General features: G+C 46.5%; 1 protein-coding gene across 2 annotated transcripts in view; it reads right to left on the bottom strand.

The window, feature by feature from the left end:
• SAMD10 (sterile alpha motif domain containing 10) overlaps positions 1 to 22,447 on the bottom strand; it is a 66,621-nt gene that overhangs the window by 13,065 nt on the left and 31,109 nt on the right. For both annotated transcript variants that reach the window (XM_054981254.1, XM_054981253.1), the window contains exon 2: positions 16,875 to 17,059. In XM_054981254.1, the coding sequence (XP_054837229.1) occupies positions 16,875 to 17,059 (185 nt within the window). The remainder of the gene's footprint in view (positions 1 to 16,874; positions 17,060 to 22,447) is intronic.

The raw sequence follows: 22,447 nt of genomic DNA, 5'->3' as shown, positions 1-22,447 counted from the left end.
TTTCCTGGCTAGCATGTCTAAAAAGGCACATACGCATGTATGCAATTTCCCGCACTGGAAGGGTGCTGCTTACCACAGTTACCACACACGTGTAGCATTTTTTGTCAGATTCAGGCAGAACTTTTAAATTTTCTGGTCTGATGAGAAGCTGGATTTGCACGTATCTGATTGGCTGGAGCTTGTTTCCTGTGACAAACAACTCCCCCCTCCTCTCTGAAAAGGCTAGTACACAACCCTGATTGACTAGGCTCTTGTGTCAACCCTGATTGGCTAGGCTCTTGTGTCAACCCTGATTGGCTAGCTCCTCGGTCAGTCTGGAAACCATCTCACAACTTCAAAGTGTGAAACAGGGAAAACTATGAATGGATAAACCAATCACTAAAGCATCAAAGAAACGTTTGGTTAGATGAACATGCAAGCTGCCTGGGGAGAAAAGAGGTGGCTCACCTGAAGCAGGAGGAATGACTTTTGGCTTTTGATCTGCAGCCAGGTTAGTATGCCGTTTCAGGAGAGAAGGCTGGACCTACTCCTGTTTCTATGAGGGTCTGTACACAGACTGGGAGGGGCAGCGAGGCAAGTTTTTCTATTGCATTATCTACCTTGCAGAGAATGATACATTTGGACTTAAAAACTCACCATTTGTATTGCTCTTTCTTAGCCAAATCAAACTCACGAGCCTTTCCCAACATGCTGCTTTCTGTTGCCTTGAGGCGTATTTCCCCCCATTATTTTTTTTAAAAAAATATTTTGCATCAGTGGCTTAATGGCTCATGATGTATGAATTTGCAAAAAATGTTTTTAAAACCCCCAGCCCAAAAGACTCAAAAGAAAGAGGAACACCAGCAATGAAAACAGGCGGAATCCAAAGGTTCACAATGAGGGCAAAGAGACAAAGGAGACCTTTGTATGTTTCTCAGCTGGACCGATCCTGCCAACCTGCTAGCGGATGGCAGAGAGCAAAGCCAGTTTGTGCGGCAGAAGCCGGGAGTCGGTCTGATGCCAGGTTGCTCATTAAAAGAGTGACGTTCCCGCAGCAATTTGGAGCCCTTCCACTCAAAATGTCACACCAATTAGGGTTGGGGATTTTTGAAACAGGTTTCTTGTATTCTTCACATGCAGGTGCTGATACGGTGAGCCAGAAGAGTGGAGCCCTAATAGAGCATCAAGAGACGGAGCTCATCCCGGCAATTATCTCCACCACGGTGAATGCCCGGTTACCCAGCGGACTGTTTATTTGGAGCTGCGTGTGGTTGAAAATAAATGCAGAAGCATTAAACACTTTTTTTAACGACTATGACTGAAAAGAGGGAAGCTGGAGAAGTACTGCCTGTCCATGTCAGCCAAATCGGGATTTGAGACGGGCTCAGGGGGCCTTCCCTCTGAGAACGAGCTCCAGGAACAGTGCAGGGTAGTGAACAAAGTAGAAGCACTTTGGGCATGGAGCAGGGGTCACTGAGGCTGTGTGCGGGGGGTTAGTTGTCAGTTTCCTGTATCGTACAGGGGGTTGGACTAGATGACCCTGGAGATCCCTTCCAACTCTATGATTCGAGGGAAGGAAAATTGGCAAAAAACACTGTCCTCTTCTCTGCAGATGGAAAACCTCTGGAGAAGAAATCCCACTGGAGCCAGGATGAAATAATAAACAGCACCAGGGCTCAATCCTGCCTCTTGGTCTTGAAAGGACTTTCTGCTATTTCCAGACAGGTGAGGCTGGCTGTGTGATGAGATAACAATGTGTGTGATCGATCGCACACTTCTTTAAGGGCGCATGTCACATTCTGGGGTCCCCTGGTTCTAAGCCTGCATCCCTTGCTGTCAGACCAGGGAACTCCAATATGCCACCTATTATTATCAGGGCTTTTTTTCAGCTGAAACGCGGTGGAACGGAGTTCCGGGAACCTCTAGAAAATGGTCACATGGCGGGGCCACCGGCCATGTGACCATTTTCGACGAGGGCAATTTAAACTTTTAAAAACTCCCCCCCCCGTTCCAGCTGACGCAAAGTAATGGTATTGTGCGGTCCTGAGTTCCACCACCTCTTTTCCCTGAAAAAAAGCCCAGATTATTTTTATTAGGTAAAAGTAAAGGTAGTCCCCTGTGCAAGCACCGAGTCATTACTGACCCACGGGGGGACGTCGCATCACGACATCTTCTTGGCAGACTTTTTGTTACTGGTTGGTTTGCCATTGCCTTCCCCAGTCATCTACACTTTATTCCCAGGAAACTGGGTACTCATTTTACTGACCTCGGAAGGATGGAAGGCTGAGTCAACCTTGAGCCGGCTCATTTTACTCATATGCCTGGCACCACAGCAATCTCTGGTGTCCAACGAGCTTTTCATAAAGTGGGTGGGGTCTTTGTAAAGCAGGGCTTGCTATTAGCTGCCTTCATTCAAATAAAGGGGTTTTCCAGGGATGCGATAACAGCAGCCACTAAAGGATTAATTGGACTGGTAAGCAAGCACCCGGGTTTGTGGTTTCATCCCCCCCTTCTGGCTTCCCTTTTCATTTTCCCTTCTCTTTCTCCCCACCCCAGGTTTTCTCTCATTTATTTTTATTCCCCCGAGGAGGGAGGAGTTACATTTGGCTCCACCTTCTGGGGCAGCCATTTTGGGGTGGAGCTCATCATCCTCTCTCAAAATTCCACCGGTGCCCTCTGGATCAAAAAGGTCAAGGAAAAAGAATGGAGCAAAGCAGAAAGAAACTCGGAAAGTAGACAAATCCAGGAACAGAAGACTGCTACAATTTAACAGAAGTGCAACACACAACAGATGCGGCCACCGATTTATCACAGCAGTCAGAGCTTTCAAATCTCCTCTACTGCCATGGTTTTGTCTGTTTACAAATTCAGTGTCCAAGCATCAAATGAAATGATGGGCCTATACACTCAGACAAAGCCTGGGCTGATCTTGAACATGTAAACTGACCCCAGCGACAAGCTTCCAAAGTTTCTGCACCAAGCCAGTATGCAATGGTAAAGGCACTAAACAATTAGTACGTGTTCAAGAACCAACCTTGGACAATTTGATGGCGGTGGTAGGCTTTCAGCAATCATTGGGAACATGCTCAGAATTCATGAAAAATTTAAAACTGGAGCGCAAATATTAAAACATCTATGCAAACCTTAATGCCAATATTAAAATAACTAATGAATGTATGCAAATATTAACGCAAAGACTAAGATCTATATAATGAAGGTAGTCAAATATTAAATTAAATTATCTTAGTAGACCGCCTACATAAAGTTTCCATAATTCCATAATGTCCCTTACTTATCGACCCATGACCTTACGACAGTGATCCAGGCAACGGTCACCTCCAGATTAGACTACTGTAACTCGCTCTACGCGGGGCTTCCCTTGGGCTTGATCCGGAAACTGCAGCTGGTTCAGAATGCAGCTGCACGAGTGGTTGCCAGAGCTCCGATCATGGCGCATATAACACCCATCTTCCATCAGCTGCGCTGGTTACCGGTTGAGTACTGGGTCCGGTTCAAGGTTCTGGTGTTGACCTATAAAGCTCTATGTAGACTGGGCCCAGCATATCTTCGGGACTGCCTCTCCGCATATGTTCCCCGGAGGTCACTTTGATCAGCTAATAAGCAGTTGCTGATGGTCCCTGGCCCCAGGGAGGTCCGTCTGGCCTCTACCAGAGCCAGGGCCTTCTTGGTCCTGGCTCCAACCTGGTGGAACTCTCTGTCTGAGGAAACTAGGGCCCAGTGGGATTTATCTTTCCGCTGGGCCTGCAAGACGGAGATGTTCCTCCAGGCATTTGGTGGGGGCTAGGCTGTCCTCTCGCCGGCCATACCACTGAAGACCGTCCACCACCCATGCAGGAGCTCATAAAGTGTGACGCAGGGCAGGATGCAAGAGCCAAGCCCTGTGTCTAAAATGCTGTATTTTAATAATTATATCTGCCAATTGAGAAACTTTTATTGTATATGGAATAGTGTTTTAATGTTTATTTAAAATGTTTTATTGTTTTTAAACTGTACGTTACAAATTGTTTGTTGTTACACCGCCCTGAGCCTGTCTGATGGGGAGGGTGGTCTAGAAATGCAATAAATAAATAAACAAACAAATAAATAAATTGAAGTCCCTCCGTTCAGTCATACTGGTCATGCTGGCCGTACGAAGGAAGGGTGCGTGAAAAACCTTGTAGCCCCTATCTAGGATTGTGCAGGCCAGCCATGGAGATTCTCTAGCTCTAAAACTGTAGGGGGCGCTCTGTCCGCCCAACACACATGCATGGGTGTTTTCCCTCCTAAACGAAGCATTGCAGAGCGGAGCGCCCCCTTATCAGTTCTCCAGAACTGCCGTAGGTGAATTTTAAAAAGCACACATGAAGCGGGGCAGGAAAGAGAGAATGTGTGCCTGCGCAGAAGACACTAGACGCACAAGAGTTATAGGTAAGCGCAGCTTTGTTTTCGTCGCCAGGCTTCTGTGCAGTCCCATGTTGGGAGTATGACAAGCTACTCACCAATGGAGGAGAGTGTGAGAGAGCTAGCTGAAAAGTGAATGCAGGTAAAAAGTCCCAGGTTCAAACCCTGGCATCGCCAGTTAAAAGAACCAGATAGGAGGTGATCGGAAAGACCTCTGCTTGAGATCCTGGAGAGATGCTGCCAGTCAGAGTAGATAATACTGACTTTGATGGACTGATTCAGTATAAGGCAGCTTCATGCGTATTCGGGATGCAACTTCTTTTTCTATGGGGACCACTTCTTGCACTTTGGGAGAAAGTGGATGGCAAGGTGTTTTTCTCCCGCTCCTAAAACCCCAACTCTAGTTGGAAATAAGCCAGTTTGATGTAGTGGTTAAGAGCGGCAGGACTCTAATCTGGAGAGCCAGGTTCGATTCCCTGCTCCTCCGCTTGAAGCCAGCTGGGTGACCTTGGGTCAGTCACAGCTCTCTCAGAGCTAACCAACTCACAGGGTGATTGTCGTGAGGATAATAACAACACACTTTGTAAACCGCTCTGCGTGGGTGTTAAGTTGTCCTCAAGTGCAGTATATAAATTGCATGTTGTTGTTCTTATTTAACCTGAATTCATGCCCTATTTGTAGGTGTGGAGAAAAGATGGACGTCTGCAATGAGAGCCAGTTTGTTGTAGTGGTTAAGAGCGGCAGGACTCTAATCTGGAGAGCCAGGGTTGATTCCCCACTCCTCCGTTTGAAGCCAGCTGGGTGGCCTTGAGCCGGTCACAGCTTCTTGAAGCTCTCTCAGCCCCACCCAACTCACAGGGTGATTGTCATGAGGATAATAATAACACACTTTGTAAACCGCTCTGAGTGGGTGTTAAGTTGTCCTGAAGTGTAGTATATAAATTGAATGTTGTTGATCTTATTTAACTTGAATTCATATCCTATTTGTATGTGTGGATAAAAGACAGACATCTGCTACGAGAGCCACTTTGGTGTAGTGGTTAAGAGCGGCAAGACTCTAATCTGGAGAGCCGGGTTTGATTCTGCACTCCTCCACTTGAAGCCAGCTGGGTGGCCTTGAGTCGGCCACAGCTCTTCTATAACTCTCTCATCCCCAGTCACAGGGTGATTGTTGTGGGGATAATAATGACATACTTTGTAAACCGCTCTGAGTGGGTGTTAAGTCAACCTGAAGAGCGGTATATAAATCGAATGTTATTATATTATTAAGTCCCAACAAACAAAACGGGACTGCTCCCAGGAAGTATGCATGAGATTGCAGGTGTCTAATACAAAAAGCACAGGGAGAAACCAATGTTCTCTCTGGCTCTGTTTCGTCCCACCCTTCCTCCCTACAGCTCCGGGCAGGGTAATGAGTTCTCCCCTCTATTTTTCTCCTTAGAACAACAGCAAAGTAGGTTAGAGTGAAAAAGGCTGATTCGCCTGCGGTTATGCAGGGGGTAAGGTTGCCAAGTGGCCTGGAAAGGCAATGCTTTGTCCCTTTAAAAGAGGCTAATCTGTGGAAATGGGAAAGCAAAGATTTTCACGGCATGGAAGCAAACAACCTCATATGGGAGATAGTAGTAGTGGCATGTGCTGTCAAAACTGAGGTTGTCGCGCTTTGGTCACATCACGAGAAGACAAGATTCTCTGGGAAAGTCAGTAACGCTTGGAAAAGTGGAAGGCAGCAGGAAAAGAGGAAGATCTAAAACGAGATGGCTGGACTCAATCAAAGAAGCCATATCCTCTAGTTTGCAGGATCTGAGCGAGTCTGTTAATGATAATGTGCTGTCAAAACTGAGGCTATCGTACTTTGGTCACATCATGAGAAGACAAGATTCTCTGGAAAAGTCAATAACGCTTGGAAAAGTGGAAGGCAGTAGGAAAAGAGGAAGACCCAAAACGAGATGGCTGGACTCAATAAAAGAAGCCACGTCCTCCAGTTTGCCGGATCTGAGCGAGTCTGTTAATGATAGGACTTTGGGGAGGTCTCTCATTCATAGGATCACCATAGATCGGAGGTGACTTGACGGCACATAACACACACACACATGTGCTGTCGAGTTGTAACAGATTAATGGCAACGGCAGCAAGGGGCGTTCAAGACAAACGAGCACAATAGATACAAAGAAAGGAATTCACAACTACTTATGGATTAAGAAATCATTAAACATTATTCAAACGCAAGATGGCACCCATATTTTGAGGGATGGACTATTAAGAATACGGTTCCAATGTAGAAACAGGTTAAGCCCATCGACTTTGCCACTGACATCACCAATAGATGCCGATTACGATGTTACTACAAGAAATAAAACAGACCATATGAATTATGAATATATGTTTGATAAGCAAGGAAAAAATAAAACATGGCAAGAAATTCAATCACAAGGAAAAAAATATTTCATGGCTAATGTATTAATTGGTATCCAAACTCAAAGAACAACTATCCAAAGAAGGTGGCCGATTAAGAGTGAAAGCAAGGTTGGACAACTAATTAGTGGAGAATCAAACATCTCTTGGGGAAAATATACAAACTAGCACCAAAGCCCGTTGTGGCAAAAAATACAACAGGCTCTAAAAAGGGCCGGGGGGCCGGGCTGGGCATTGCCCCCTCTCTCACGTCCCAATTGCGGTGGGTAGAGGACAGGGCAGCAAGGCTGGGCATGGATGCCTCCCCCATGCCCTGATCATAGCGGGGGAGGGCAGGGCCAGGCATTGCCCCCTCCCCAGCACCTTGATCTGGGGTGGGGGAGGAGGGCAGGATGGCGGGGCCCGGCATTGCCCCCTTCCCAGAGCCTCAATTAGGGTGGGGAAGGGCTGGGAGTTGCAGCCACATGTCCTGCTACCTCCTTGTCCCAAGAGGACTGCTCTGCAAGTCCACATGCCCTTCCCTCCACTGGCCAATCAGCTGAGGAGGGAGGCTGCTGGCTCGCCCACTGTCCCTTCTCCAGCCAATCAGCTGTGCAGCCCAGCTGGCTTTTCCCACCACTAGCGCCAGCCTATCACAGTGGGGAAAGGCTAGGAGGTGGGTCCGTCCTTCCTGCTGGCAGGCAGACTGTGCCTGCGGCGCATAAAAGATGAGTCGTCGGGAATATGTCTCACCTTTTATGTTTAAGGATTCTACTGCAATATGCCACAGAATTTGAACAAGTCAAAAAGTGTACGAGCAGCAGAGATGGTTTGCCATTCGGTTTTTCAACCAAGTCTGCCTTAGTGGTCTCCCATCCAAATTCCAACCAGGGCCAACCCTGCTTAGCTTCTGAGATCAGGCTGTACCACGCCGCCTTCCCTCCACCTGGGAAATAGCATCCTATTAAACCTCTATTCAAGAGGCAGGGTGTTTTCTTTCCAGGCTGGGTGGAAGCCCTACCAGTGTGATGGATTTGAAACTGCTTTCCCGGTTTCCTGGCCAAACACTCTAGCCACTACACCACACTAGCATGCTAAAGTGTTGGAACAGCAGCAGGCTCCGGACTGACAAAAGAATCTACTCCATCACACATACGCACAAATTAACTTATGGAACTTACGGCCGCAAGACATAAGGATGGCCACTAGCTGCTGTGATATTTTAAAGGGGTTGGTCTATGAAGAGCCACAGCAGCTTAATAGAACCTCCATATGCAGGCAGTGTAATTCTGAATGTCCAATGCAGCGGCCTTCATGCTCTACTTCCAAGCTTCCACAGGAACGTGCCTGGTCACTACTAGAACCAGAGTGTTGGCGGAGAGGGACCTTCAACTTGATTCTTCTTCTCCTTTCGGTATTCTTATGCCAAGATCCCAACTAGGGAAGCTGTTGTGTGAACAAGGCCAAAGACAGGACAAAGATAGCTAAGGAAGGTTGGAAATATGAAAAAAATGGTGTGCCATTGGATTGGAAAAGAGATGACTCATATTAAGTGGCCCCCTGGGGAGTATTTAAATCCGGAGGAAGTGTCGATCGAGGTGCATAACAACCAGGAGACACTCAGAAGGTCAGCGGTGCATCACACCACAGCCAATGTTCCTGTGTGTGAACATTGGCTAATTAAGCATGCCTAATTAAGGAGCTGCAGCAATTAGTGCAACAGGAACGCCAAGGCCTTCCGTGACAGCCAGAATTGCTTAATGGCGTGTCCTCAAGAGAGGCCAAAAGTCAGCGCATGGGAAGAGGCCCCGAAGCAGAGCCCCTGCCTTGCACCTAGGAGTCAGTTCAGTTGCTTGTAGGGATTGTTCCGTGGCTTCTACTGGGATGCATTTGGCATTGTGAAACAGACAACGGGACCAAACGAAACACACACATAAAGCACTTCCAACCTGCACCTGGACCATATCGGAACGCTGTTTTACCCAGACTGCCAGACTGGAATGACGGCTTTGGGGGGAGCTTGGTGGGGAAGGGGGGGGGGTGGAATAAGCAACAGTTTTGGATTCTAACAACGTTCGATTTATATACCGCCCTTCAGGATGACTTAACATCTACTCAGAGTGGTTTACAAAGTATGCTATTGTTATCCCCACAACAAAACACCCTGTGAGGTGGGTGGGACTGAGAGAGCTAGAAGCTGTGACTGACCCAAGGTCACCCAGCTGGCTTCAAGTGGAGGAGGGGGGAATCAAACCTGGCTCTCCAGATTAGAGTCCTGCCTGCGCTCTTAACCACCACACCAAACTGGTTCTCCAGGTGATTTTCCAGGGGATAGCTGTGTTGGTGTAGTAGCAGAAAAAAATCTGAGTCCAGGAGCACCTTAAAAGCCAACGAAATGTTCCAGGGTATAAGCTTTTGTAAGTCAAAGCTCTCTCTATCAGATACAAATGAGAATTTCATTTGCATTTGTATCTGACAAAGGGAGCCCTGACTCATGAAAGCTTATACCCTAGAAATAACATTCTGGTCTTTAAAGGCGCTCCTGGACTTAAATTTTGGATTCTAGATGGGTAGCGATGCTGTTTTGTACTGACTATGCCGCTGCACCTCTGGCTAGTTATTTCACATACGCTTTTTGTAAATGAGGAAATCCACTTCATACTTCTTGGGTCTATATCCTCCAAAGCAATTCTGTTACCCATTATTATATTAATTTGATTCCTTCCTTACCCTTATCTCTAGGAATAGCTGCACTTTAAAAGCACAGGACAATTTAAATGTAAAATCTAGGGGGAACCTACCACTCAGTTTGAAGTCCCCCTTCTTACATGCCCAGGGTAAGGCCAATTGCCACCTTGGGGGTCAGGTAGTAATTTTCCCCAGGCCAATTTGGCTAGGTTATCCTGACAGTGTTTCGCCATCTTCTGGGCATGGAGCAGGGGTCACTGGGTGTGTGTGGGGGGGGGAGGTAACTGCATTTCCTACACTGTGCAGGGGTTGGACTAGATGACCCTAGAGGTCCATTCCAACCCTATGATTCTAAGTTCAATCTACAACATCTCCAATTAAAAGATCACCGGCTGTATGGCTGGAAAAGGCACCTGTCCCTGAACCTATGAAGCTGCTGGTAGTTAAGGTAGTTTATGCCGGACTAGATGAATCAGTGAAAGGTAGCTTAACCGACAAGGAAAAATCGCACCATAACTTGCTAACTATTAAGAATTCAAAATGAAATGATATGCATAATTATATCAACAGAATGAATATTGTAATGTACAAACATGGTTCATAATAGGCACATTACAATTGATGTTGACAAACATTGGTAGAGGAATACCAAAATTTTTAGTATCGATATAGGTTACATGAACCACCAATATGTTCAATGAAGTGACAAAGTGCGAGCATAAATTAACGTACAAATAGAGAATCTCAGGGTCACAAACTGAATGCACATCAATCAAGATAAAGCGTTCCCAAAACGATGTTAGGTTGTGTAAATCTCAGGTGCGTACAACGAAGTGTCTATGTGCAGTAATCCTTCAGTGTCATTAGCTCCTGTTCTCTTTTCCTTTGGCAGGGGAGAAGACGCCCTTGCGGCTCCGCTCGACGAGGGGCTGGCTTGCAAAACCTGGTTTCCAGGGATTTTTATCAAGAACATGCCATTGTTTATAGCCCGCTCTCCATCAAGTATATTGTTGAGTCTGTGCTTACAGATAATTCTGAAGTGTGTTTCTTCCTAAAAGACCACCTTGGTCAATGAAAGGTAGCTTGTCATGTCCAGCACACACACGCATGCGTACACACAAAGCCCAGAAGGAGGGGATATGTAGAGCAAAGGTAATTTATAGAACACCTGCCAAACTCCAGGCATTCCATTCCAAGTCAAACAAGAAGGTCCTACAGCCTCGAGGAATCATAACAGATCACTCTAAAATTCTCTAGGGAGGAAGGAGAGCAGCAGCCAAGATCCCTTTTCCTCAAGGCTGACTTTATCTACAACATTTCCAAGAGAGAGAAAGACTGCATGAGCGGGACAGTGAAAAATGCCTTCTTGGTTGCTCTTAAAAGCTATGGTGCAAAAGGCTTAGCAACGGCTTGCGGTGTTCAAACTGTCTGATCACGGAAGCCAAATGACGGGTATATAAATGCAAATTTGCAAAGATTTAAAAACCGGCAGAAATACAAACCAAAGAGCTGAAGAAATGCTGAACAGAGCATTAGCAATTCTAAGACATGTTAAACGACGTGTCCTCTCCAGCTCTCCGATATCTTGGCCTTCTAAAGGGAGGTTTAAAAAAACCCTTCAGGCACTGTTCGGCTTCAGTGTTCGGGACAAACAAAATTTATCCCCCCTATATTTTTAAAAACAAAACCCAGCCTTTAGTGTGTGTGTGTGTGGGGGGGGGCACAGTATGTTATTTCTCACGGAGAGTGTGGAAATCTGTCCAGGAAGCCTGTGCCCAGAGTGACGGCATCTCTTTGAAAAAAGACGCTGAGCCCACATCAACCATTATCCAAATCACCCTCCTAGCGACTGCTTAATAGGTACCCAGCAACCAGCAATTTCCCCCAGACAGAAGCAAACTGTGTATTACTTCTCGGTGTTTTCATCTCGTTTTTGCAAATTGGCAAACTGTCTCCGTTCGTCTCTCTGGGCTTCTCAAAAAGATTGCTTCAGATGTGACCCATAAAGAGAACAGATGCAGCGCGGCACCTGGAGGCGATTTTTCCGCCTGCTGAAAGGAAGTGTTTTCCTGCTTTCCCCTTCCAGTCTGGAGCCATCCCATTCTCTGTGCCCCATTTTCCTGACAATCCTGCCTCAATGCCATCCCTTCCTGCAAGACAATTAAACTTGGGTCTGAATAGGCTGTGAGGAAGAGCAGGAAAGATGAAGGAATGGGGCTTTATCCTGGCTGGCAGTCCTGGGGTCTGGTTTCCAAGGACCACTGCAGATTGGACAAAAATTCCTGGAGAAAAAAACCTTTTCTCCCCTGTCATTTCCTCACTCTCAGGGGGCCAAAAGTCTCTTGCCCTGAAAGCAATTCCCACAATTCAACCTAGACGCCTTGCTTCTTCTCTGAACACGTCTCACACCTCTCTTTTTATCCAAATCTCATTTTTTGCTGCCTGGCCCCTGGATCGCTTTTCTTCGTTCTCATTCCACCTATCGCCCTGGCAGCCTGTCTTTTCTCTAAAGCATTCAGGAGGGCCCACGTGGTTCTCCTCTCCATTTTAATCTCACAACAACCCTGCAAAGTAGATTAGGCTGATAAATAATGACTGGCTCAAGGTCGCCCAGCAAGATACGTAGCAGAGTATGGATTTGAACTCGGGGCTCCCAGAGTCTAGTGTGACCCTCAAACAACTTCACCAAAGCGACTCTCAGCGATCACTTCCTGGGTCCACAGTCATAGATGCAGAGGAGTTAGCCGTGTTAGTCTGTGGTAGCAAAATCAAAAAGAGTCCAGTAGCACCTTTAAGACTAACCAATGATACCTTCTAGCTTTCTCAGATCTTTTCCACATGGCTTTTGCAACCGTTCTGGTCCCAGGCTGTATCGATTTCTCTCCAGAGTTCTGCACACATGGTCAAAATACCCGGATTCAGTCTCCGAACTGCTTCCCAGATTTTTTTGCATTCCACAGGGGGGAAAGCTGCAACTGCCACAGAATCGATCATTCCTCAGGTTTTCTGCTGCTTTTCATGCCTCGATGTCTTTTCCCAGCAAAGTCAAACCAGGGCTTTTTTGAAGTTTCTTTGGTGCGAGGCCTGGCCCTGTCTTTCGCCCTCCCATTTACTCCCCTGCATCCTGACTGGTTGAACAGCAAGCATGCCAGTTTTTTGCCTGATTTTTAAAAAAATAATAGCAACGTTGCAACGTTGCAAGGTCGTGCCATGAAAAAAGACAAAAAAAGCTCTTTGTAAGTTTCCTCGGCAATCAGCTGAAGAAACTGACAAGTCTTCAGTCTCTCCAGGGTGGAAACTGACGAGTCCTCAGCGGAGGAAACGGAGAGCCTCGCTACAAGTGACATTTTACACGTGAAGGATAAAGGATCATTTTCGCAAGTCTTTCTGGGAACTGAAGTTCCTCTCCCCCACCCCTTTCCCTTCTTTTCCTTCCCCTCACTGCCTGAAGAGACAGAGAGAGCCTACGGCAACATCAGCTTTTGCAAATCGTCTTGCTGGTGGGTGGGGGGCAGGCTTTCTCTGTCTCTTCAGGCAGCGAGGGGAAGGAACAGAAGGGAAAGGGATGGGGGAGAGGAACTTCAGTTCCCAGAAAGACTTGCGAAAATGATCCTTTATCCTTCACGTGTAAAATGTCACTTGTAGCAAGGCTCTGACAGTCCTCAAAGCAGAATCACGTGTTTTCCTACTGCAGAAATAAAAAACATACGCCACTTCAGTTCAACTCTTTCAAAGCGTACAATTAAAGAACTGAAGCAGTATGGGGCCAGAACCGATGGATAAAGTGGATCCAATCCTCATGGGCTGAATACACAGAAAGCCCGATGTAAAGTTTACCAAACGAAAGGGGCCTCTTTCCCTCCTCTCTTTGTTGTTTCCCTTATTGCCTATCTTAGCCCCGATCCACATAGGCAGAGATCGTTCTGTTTTAGCATAGGAAGCTGTCAGACATCATTGGCTCTGTATGCACGACTGAAATCAATCATTAAGAAGAAACTTTCAGGTAGGCAGCTGTGTTGATCTCCCAGTAGAAGAGCAAGATTTGATTCCAGTAGCACCCAAAAGACCAACAAGATTTCCAGGGTATACGCTTTCAAGAGTCAAATCGCCCTTTGACCTGTACGAGGAAGGGAGCTTTGACTCCTGAAAGCTTATGCCCTGGAAATTTTCTTGATCTTTTGAGTGCTACCGGACTCCAATTTTGCTCTAAGATTAAAATAGCCATGATCCATATGCATAAGCTTTCGAGAGCCACTGCTCTCTTTATCAGATGCATCTGACAAAGAGAGTTGTGGTTCTCGAAAGCTTACGCTACAATAAAGTTGGTTAGTCTTAAAGGTGCTATTGGACTCTTTACTATTTTGCTACTGCAGACTAACACGGCTAACTCCTCTGGATCCATGATCCATACGTTGACTGACATGTGTGGGAACTGCACACGCATGCATTTTTGCTGGATGCTGTGAACAGGGCATTTGAAACTGGGCTAGGTTTCCAAGCGCATGCAATGGAGCATTGGGTGCATGCTATCTCTCCTTCACAGGTCTGCTGGAGTTCTGTCAAAGCGGACACAGCCCTCAGAGCAGGAGAATGCAGCCTGCTCGTGCTCAGACGTTCTGTCTTCTTCTTTAACTCTTGGAACCAGAACACTCGAAGCAGTTTCAGAGTTCATTTCTGGCCGTCTTCAGCTCTTGAGCAAAACAGCCCCCCCCCCGAACATGCATAAATATCTACTATGCAGAACTCCAGTTCACGGATTGGTACTCTCAAGTGGGGCACAGGGCTGCTGGGATGTACTCACATCTAGTCACTGGAGGGGGGTGGAGTTATGCATTTTGCAAAGATACACTGCTGACCAGGGGTCATTTTGTTAGAAAAAGAGCTGGAGGAACTCATTAGCATAACTCATTAGCATATGCCACGCCCCTTGCCATCACTGGAAGTGTGTCATTAGCATAACTGTTTTGCATATGCCACACCCCCTGATGTCATCTATCCTTGCTGTTTTGGACCCAATCCTGGCCATTCCGGGCCGAAATTGGGCCCCAAATGGCAAAAAGGGGCTGAAAGTGGCCGAAAAGGGGCCCAAAATTGTCAGGATCTCGCCGCTGCTGAACAGCCCCAATCCAAGATGAAATGGGCCCTAAATGGCCGTGAGTCAGGCCACCTGACATGTGACCTCTTTGGGAAACTGCCAGAACCGTGTTCCTGCACATTCCCCCTCGAAATGAGCCCTGCTGCTGACACTAGGGGTGTCATAACTTAGTTCTCAGTCCATGTGATTTTTTTTTAAATGGTAGTTAGGATTGCCTCCGAAGCGGCATCACAGGCAGAAAGCCAAGCAGTGTGGATTAACCCACCCCTGCGTCTCTGTGCTAGGAAAGAACTGCTTAGCTTGTTGACAGCTTCCTTGAAGACAAGGGAACAGAAGACCCAGGTGCGCCGCAGCTAAAACTTACCCTGATCATTTTTTTTTCTTGTTAGCTTGACAACCTCAATGCCTCATTCTTGGGTCTTTCCCTAGAGACTGTCAAACACATGTACACTGGAACTTGCAGGTAAAGCTTAAATTCCCTGGAATGCGGAGCCTGATTGGGGCATGACGCATGGGTAGGGGAAGAGATGTAATATTTATTAAAATGTTTCTACCTCCCCTTTCCCCAGGAATCAAGGCAGCTTAAAATGCATAATTAAAACACATTAAAAAAAATCTATCCCCTTCCCCGAACGAATAAATTCAGGGAAATGCAACCTACTCTCCATTACAAGCTGTGGTCAGTACAACAACTTTGTACACCACGTTCCTAACCTGAAAAAATCCCACTTGGATCAGGCCCACGGTGCGCAGAAAGAGGGGGTCTCTTGTCACCCCCCTGCAATGCTGTGGAATGGCTTGCCTGAGGAGGTCAGGAGAATCCCACTTTCCTAGCTTTCCGTGAACAATGCAAAACCGAATTATTCAAAAAGGCGTTTGTATTGTAGGGAGGGGCTCTCAGATGCTCTGCTAATGAGTTAGGAATCATAGTCTTCACCATTACGTTGCCTTACGTACTACCTGTTGTCTTAAATACGTGCTGCTCTAGCATAGTGGTTAAGTGTTCGGGCTGCGAATCAGCACTCTGCTAGTTCAGCTTCCACTACTGCCATGAACTCTGCACGTGGTCTTGGGGAAGCCGCTCCTCTCAGTCCAGCTCCCCAGCTATATTGCAGGGATAATAATAATAATGCTGACTTTGTTCACTGCTCTGAACGGGGCACTAATCTGTCTAGAAGAGCACAGCTGTCGTTGTTGTTAAACGGGAAACGGGAAAGAGAATTACATCTAGCTACTGCACTTGAGAGTTACTTTAGATACCTTAGCATCCTTCTGGATGGGGGCACAACTTTTTGAAGACTCAGAGCCAAGCTACAAGTGATGAATGACACTTGCCTGGCAAGTGGACAGACTCACATGTATTCCTCCCTGTTCACTTGCACTCCACTTGCGCTCCACTTGATCCTCTACCTCCCCCCTCTAGTTCATGGATGAAGAACACAACATAAAAGACTGCAGATCTTTTAAAACCCTTCTTAAGAGAGATGGATCCTGCTCCATTCCTGATTTAGGACTAGCCCCCTCCAGGCTCCATAGGCAGGCCAAACTCTGGTTACGTCACACACAGAGCCCAGGTTTTATGATGCCACAAAAAGGATGGAAAAACATCAATTTCTCAGAATTTATAGCAATGCCCAGGCCCCTTTTACTGTCTCTTCTCCCTGAGAAAAATAGCAAAGAGTCCAGTAGCACCTTTAAGACTAACCAACTTTATAGTAGCATAAGCTTTCAAGAGCCACAGCTCTCTTTGTCATATGCATCTGATGAAGAGAGCTGTGGCTCTTAAAAGCTTATGCTACTATAAAGTTGGTTAGTCTTAAAGGTGCTACTGGATTCTTTGCTATTTTGGTACTGCAGACTAAAACGGCTAACTCCTTTGGATCTATCTCCCTGAGAAAGATCAGCTTACCCAGGGCCTGTGTCAAAAGATGAATTAAAAGTCTAACTTGATATCTAAAGGTCAGTTTGATATCTCTTTAGCATGACACCAAGTTTCATTTGGAAGCTTCCAGCACATCTCTGCTCAGCAGTGCCCAGAGTAGACCGGGGAACAATGTACTAGATAACTACACTTTTAATTTTGAGACTGGCTCAACATGCTTCAAAATTTTGACACGTTGCATCCTGACCTGTGTGAGAAGGCAGAAGATGGTGGAGTCGCAACACCGGCACACACGGGGGGAAATTGCCTGGACTTTCCCATGACTGATTCTGCACCCTGAGGGAAGCCATGATTGGACATAAGACCTTGATTTCTCCTTATAGTTTGATTGCAATGCCCCCCTTCCCCACTTGCATGCCCCCCCACCTGACCTCGTACCTGGGAGCCCTCAGTTCCGGGCTGCTGAAGGAGTTTAACGGTCCTCCCTCCCGCCGACTTCTGGCTCCGCCCATCGTGCCAGGTCAGACTGGCCCCCGAGGTCTTCTGCAGGCGGTAGTTGAGGTTCTCTGCTGACACGGTGTGTTCTAGAAGGTTCTGGCAAAAGCTGAAGTGAGTAGCCGCGGCTGTGGGGGGTGGGAAAAGAACGGAGCTGAAAACCATTTGCGAACACCAGGGCCGTTTCCACACCACTCACCTTCATCCGGAACGCTGCGGAATGTCACGAAAAAACCACAGAAGATAACGTATTCTCGCGTGAGTTTTGCGCAGTATCGTGCAAAACTCGCGCAAGATGACGCTATCTTCCGCCGCTTTTTCGCGACGTTCCGCAGTGTTCTGGATGAAGGTGAGTGGTGTGGAAACGGCCCAAACTTGAATATTAAGAGCAATTCACAACCATCGAAAGGAGCAAGAGTCCTGTAGCACCTCTAAGACTAACAACATGTGTGGTAGGGTATAAGCTTTCATGAGTCACAGCTCACCTCTTCAAGAAGTGAGCTGTGACTCATGAAAGCTCACACCCTACCACACATATTGTTAGTCTTATAGGTGCTACAGGACTCTTGCTCCTTTCTACTGCTACACACAGACTAACATGGCTACCCATCTTCATCTATCACAATCATAGCTTACTTGCAAAGCGCTCCAATCATTTCACACACATGACATTTGCCAACTTCATCCTGGGAAATTCCTGAAGATTTGGGGGCCGTACCTGTAGAGGAGGGAATCTGGGAAGGATTTCACCTAGAATCTATGGTACACCATAGAGTCTGTTCTCTAAAGCTGCCACTTTCTCCAGGGGAACTGATCTCCGTGGTCTGGAGATCAGTAGTAATCCCAGGAGAACGCCAGCCCCCCACAGGAGGTTAGCAACCCGATCATCCTTACAAAAGGACTTTGTCCCCCAACTGCTACCCCTTGTCAACCCCTGCCTCTCAAACTTCCCACCTTTGTTCACCATCTCCACCCCGACCTGGGACCCAGGGTCGCTACTATTCCTTCCCTCCCTGTTCCTCAACTGTCTTTAAAGACGGCAAACTGCATGTGCCCAAGACAGCTTCCCAGGTTTTGGCATCTGGGGAAGAAGATGAAACAGTGTTAGCAGCTCCTCCTGGGGTGCAACAGTGACGGGGCCAACCTCGACAATCACGGGGGAGAATTCCAGGCAATGCTACTGAACGGAGCAGGCCCTATTCCACCTTATACAGAGTAAAACTTTGGCTCAGGCTTCACGCCTGTAAGAAATCTTACCAGGCCTGTTTGCTGAGACAGGCACAGCCTTTGCTGATTAATTGCCGCTGGGCTCTCTCTTGCTTTGAGAGTGTGACCTTGGAGAGGCCTGGAGCCTAGCCTTGGCTCTCAGCTCTAGCCATACTCCCTAAACTTTCTCACTGAGGTTATGTCCAATTAAGTAACAAGCCCTGATTTGTTCCTTCAGTGGGCTGATGCCTCCACCACTTTGAAGAAGCCTCTCTGTTTCTAGGCGGTTTATCTCTTTGCACCGTTCCAGACTTGACCAGCTACGCTACCTTGTAATCACTGCCAGCTCCCGGCTAGGGAAGAAGAGGGCTTCTAGCTCCACGCCAACTCCAGGGTGCCCAGAGTGAGCTGGCATGGATGGACTTTGGTAAGAACAACCAGCCTTGGAACCAACTCAGAGAACGCTTAGACAGCTAGCCAGCAAGTAGTAGTTTAGCTAGTTAGAACACAGATTAGCAAGCTGTTATTTGTTTTTGCCTTGCCTAAATGCTTTTATGAGCGCCCAACACACGCCCAACACACGCTCCTATGTTCTTTTTATAATAAATTCCTTCCATATTTTACCAGCCTGTCTCCGGTGTTGCTTGCTAAGGAGGTACACACACTCAGGGTCAAGCTACAAGTGACGCCTGACACAGGTTGGATGCTTGTCAGCTTCCCTCAAGTTTGGTTGGGAAATGTAGGCGTCCTGGTCTTGCAGCTTGGCTCTCCGACTGCTGTCCAATGGACTTTTCAACGGTCACTTGTCCAACATTCCGCCAAGCTGCCTACATTTCCCATCAAAACTTGAGGGAAGCTGTCAAGTGTCCAACCTGTGTCATTCGTCACTTGTAGTTTGGCCCTCAAAAAAGAAGCCAGCAGCAAGGGTGCTTCAAACTAACGACCTCTTAGAGGCTCCTAGGGGTCCTGTGCGGTCTGGAGAACCGGCAGGGACGGGGGATGAGAGGCTCTGGGTCGATACAGCTACCTATTAAAATCCACAGCCCAAGGCTTACTGTGGAGCCAGACATTCTTACAACAGGCAGGCCAGTGTATGTTTACCACACATGAAGCCGCTTTATACTGAATCAATGCCTTGGTCCATCAAGGTCAGTATTGTCTGCTCAGACCGGCAGCAGCTCTCTAGGGTCTCAGGTTCGAGTCTTTCACATCACCTACTGCCCAGTCCTTTTAACTGGAGACGTCAGGCATTGACTAAATTGCAAGTGGAGTGGTGCCTGGGCAGGTTGAAAGCCATGCATAGGGTTAAGTGCCCCTGTCTGGATGGCCCAGACTAGCCTGATCTTGTCTGATCTTGGAAGCTAAGCAGCGTCAGCTCTGGTTAGTACTTGGATGGGAGGCCTCCAACAAAGACCAGGGTTGAGGAGGCAGGCAATGGCAAACCACCTCTGTTAGTCTCTTGCCTTGAAAACCCCAGCGGGGTTTGTGATAAGTCAGCTACGACTTGACAACACTTTACATACACGCACAGAGCTAAGTATGCAGTGAAGGTAACTGCAGGGATCTCACAGATCACAATAGACAATAACACAAAGATCACAAATCAAACTGCCTGAGAAGAGGCGTCAAGCTGCTCTGAAGAAAATGATAAAACCTTTCTTCTTAATCCTCTACGATTCCATCTATCCCTCAACCTCCATGAAATCAGTTGCCCTATTATCTTTCATGTATTTCATGCACTGTATACTTTGTACAGTGTACACTTTGGATTGGGGTCATTTTTACCCCAGTTTCACATATGAGATGACACACAAAAAATGCTCTGTTCCTTAACTGTATTCTATTTTCCTCCCCAATATTCTATCATTCTACTGCTGAGCTGCCAAAGGGAAATGTTTAAAGGACTGATTTCTTTTCCTGGCATCTGGTGGCATGCCTAATAACTGCCAACCCTTTTTTTTAAAAAAAAAAAATTTCTATGGTTTACTCTCTGAGGTTTACTTGATCCCCATACTGGATTAGGAAAACATTTTTTAAAAAACAACAGAGCCTAGAACGAGTTTAGTGGAACTTACTCCCAAGAAAAGAGTGCATCGCTGTATCAAATTGCCTTTGTGGGCAGGGTATGTGGCTAACCCAGCCCTGCTCACTGGAAACTCTCTCTGATCACAGGGCCAATTTCATTTAAATGCCATGCAATCAAATTTTATGTCCTAGCAATTAAAAGCTTTATTGGAGGGGAGGGGGGCAGGGCCGTACGGAAGGAGTGACCCAAAGGGATGAGCCGGGCTGTTAGTAACAGTTCCGTGTTCATAGCCTCAGGGCTTGCTCTCTGCATCCAGCAAAATCATTATTGCAATTAATTTCTACAGTGTGTTTCAGGATGCAAAAAGCTTTACAGTTCTGATCACCTCCAGCCATCCGAGTGAGTGATGTCAGAAATCTTAACACGGCATGAAGAAGAGCCCTTTCCTACGGACGTCCACAAAATTGCCTTTACACTACATTGGCCCAGGTCAGAAGGAATAGAATAGAATAGAATAGAATAGAATAGAATAGAATAGAATAGAATAGAATAGAAACCACTGGCTCTCTGGAAGTGCTTGGCCAATCAGGAATCAGCCTCGGGAACACCTGTCCTTCCCCCTCCCTGGTATGAATCTTGCTTTTGCAGCGCACGTGCAAGGACGCAAGCCCAGTGTTCCCTGCACGAGGGCTGCCAACTCCAGGTTGTGAAATTCCAGGAGGTTTGGGGGGGGGGGTGGAGCCTGGGAAGGGCGAAGAGAGGGGAGGAACTTCAGTGGGGTATAACGCCGTCAAGCCCATGCTCCAAATCAGCCATTTTTTTCCAGGGGGAACTGATCCCTGTCATATGGAGATCAATTGTAATTTTGATACATCTCCAGCGTCCCCTTGAAATTGGCAACATTTGCTGGAAGTGTGAGAAACATACAGGAACATTTTACCATATGTGGTGGTCTTGCAAAGAGGTACCTAAATTTTGGATAACGGTGCCTAGATTCTTACAAACAAATTTTACAGATTACACTTCCCGTTAAACCTGAAATATTTTTGTTAAATTGTGTACTGGAAGAGTTGGATAAAGATCAGAAATATTTTTATCATACATGTAGTGACAGCGGCAAGAATTCTACTAGCGTTCTATGGGAGACGATCAGTAATACATCAGCAGGAGGAATTAACAGCGAAGATAATGGAAAACGCAGAAACGGACAGATTAACCTCATGAATGAAAGGACAAATGGAAGATGATTTTGCTGCCCCGTGGACCCCTTTTTACAACTGGATGAAAAACAAATATAAAGACCGTGAATTTAGTAATCAGAAGAAGGCAATATTGTAACTTGTTACTAGTAACCACAGTTGAGTGATTGGAAATGTGAAATATGTAGATCCGTTTCAAGCAGAATGTATGATTTCCTTGTTCTTTTCTATCCCCCCTTTCCCGATCCCTATTGCTAACAAGAAAACTAATAAAATACTTAGAAGGAAGGAAGGAAGGAAGGAAGGAAGGAAGGAAGGAAGGAAGGAAGGAAGGAAGGAAGGAAAAGAAAGAAAGAAAGAAAGAAAGAAAGAAAGAAAGAAAGAAAGAAAGAAAGAAAGAAAGAAAGAAAGAAAGAAAGAAAGAAAGAAAGAAAGAAAGAAAGAAAGAAAGAAAGAAAGAAAAAGAAATTGGCAACTCTGCACCTGTGGTTGTTGTGGGTTTTCCGGGCTGTATTGCCATGGACAATACATCTGCACCTGTGGTTTGGCATGCTTACTTCAAGCTGTGGTTTTAGGGTCAAATGAGAGCATCCCTTTATATTTATCCAGAAGTGCTCCTTGGGTCACACAAAATGGGGGTCTATTATTTAACAGAAAGCCGAGAAAGTAGGTGAGGGGAGTTAAATTCTCCCCCCCCCACATCTTGTAGCATTTTTCTTATTTCTAATATTGGAGCTGAGCTTGAGGAAATATGCTTGGAGTTGCACAGTGCCGTGCTGCAAGGAGAGGACAATGTTTGGCTTCCTTGGTCACACGCTCCGTTTTTGTTAAAAGAAATACACGAATCATTCTGCCAAAAGAGACCATCGGTCCATCAAGGTCCATATTGTCTACTTGGACTGGCAGCAGCTGTCCAGGGGCTCAGGCAAAGGTCTTTCATTTATATATATTTATTTATGTCACCTATAGTCCGCCTTTCTCACAGAGACTCAAGGCGGATTACACAGTGTGAGATTAGTACAGTCAACATCAGGAACATTTCCATAAACAATGCCATAGGCTGAACAGATACAAGTTCACAAAGA

Source organism: Eublepharis macularius, chromosome 5 (genome assembly GCF_028583425.1).
Source record: "Eublepharis macularius isolate TG4126 chromosome 5, MPM_Emac_v1.0, whole genome shotgun sequence".
Lineage (NCBI taxonomy): Eukaryota > Metazoa > Chordata > Lepidosauria > Squamata > Eublepharidae > Eublepharis > Eublepharis macularius.
The sequence above is the reverse complement of the archived record's forward strand: the minus strand, read 5'-3'. Positions and strand labels throughout refer to the sequence as shown.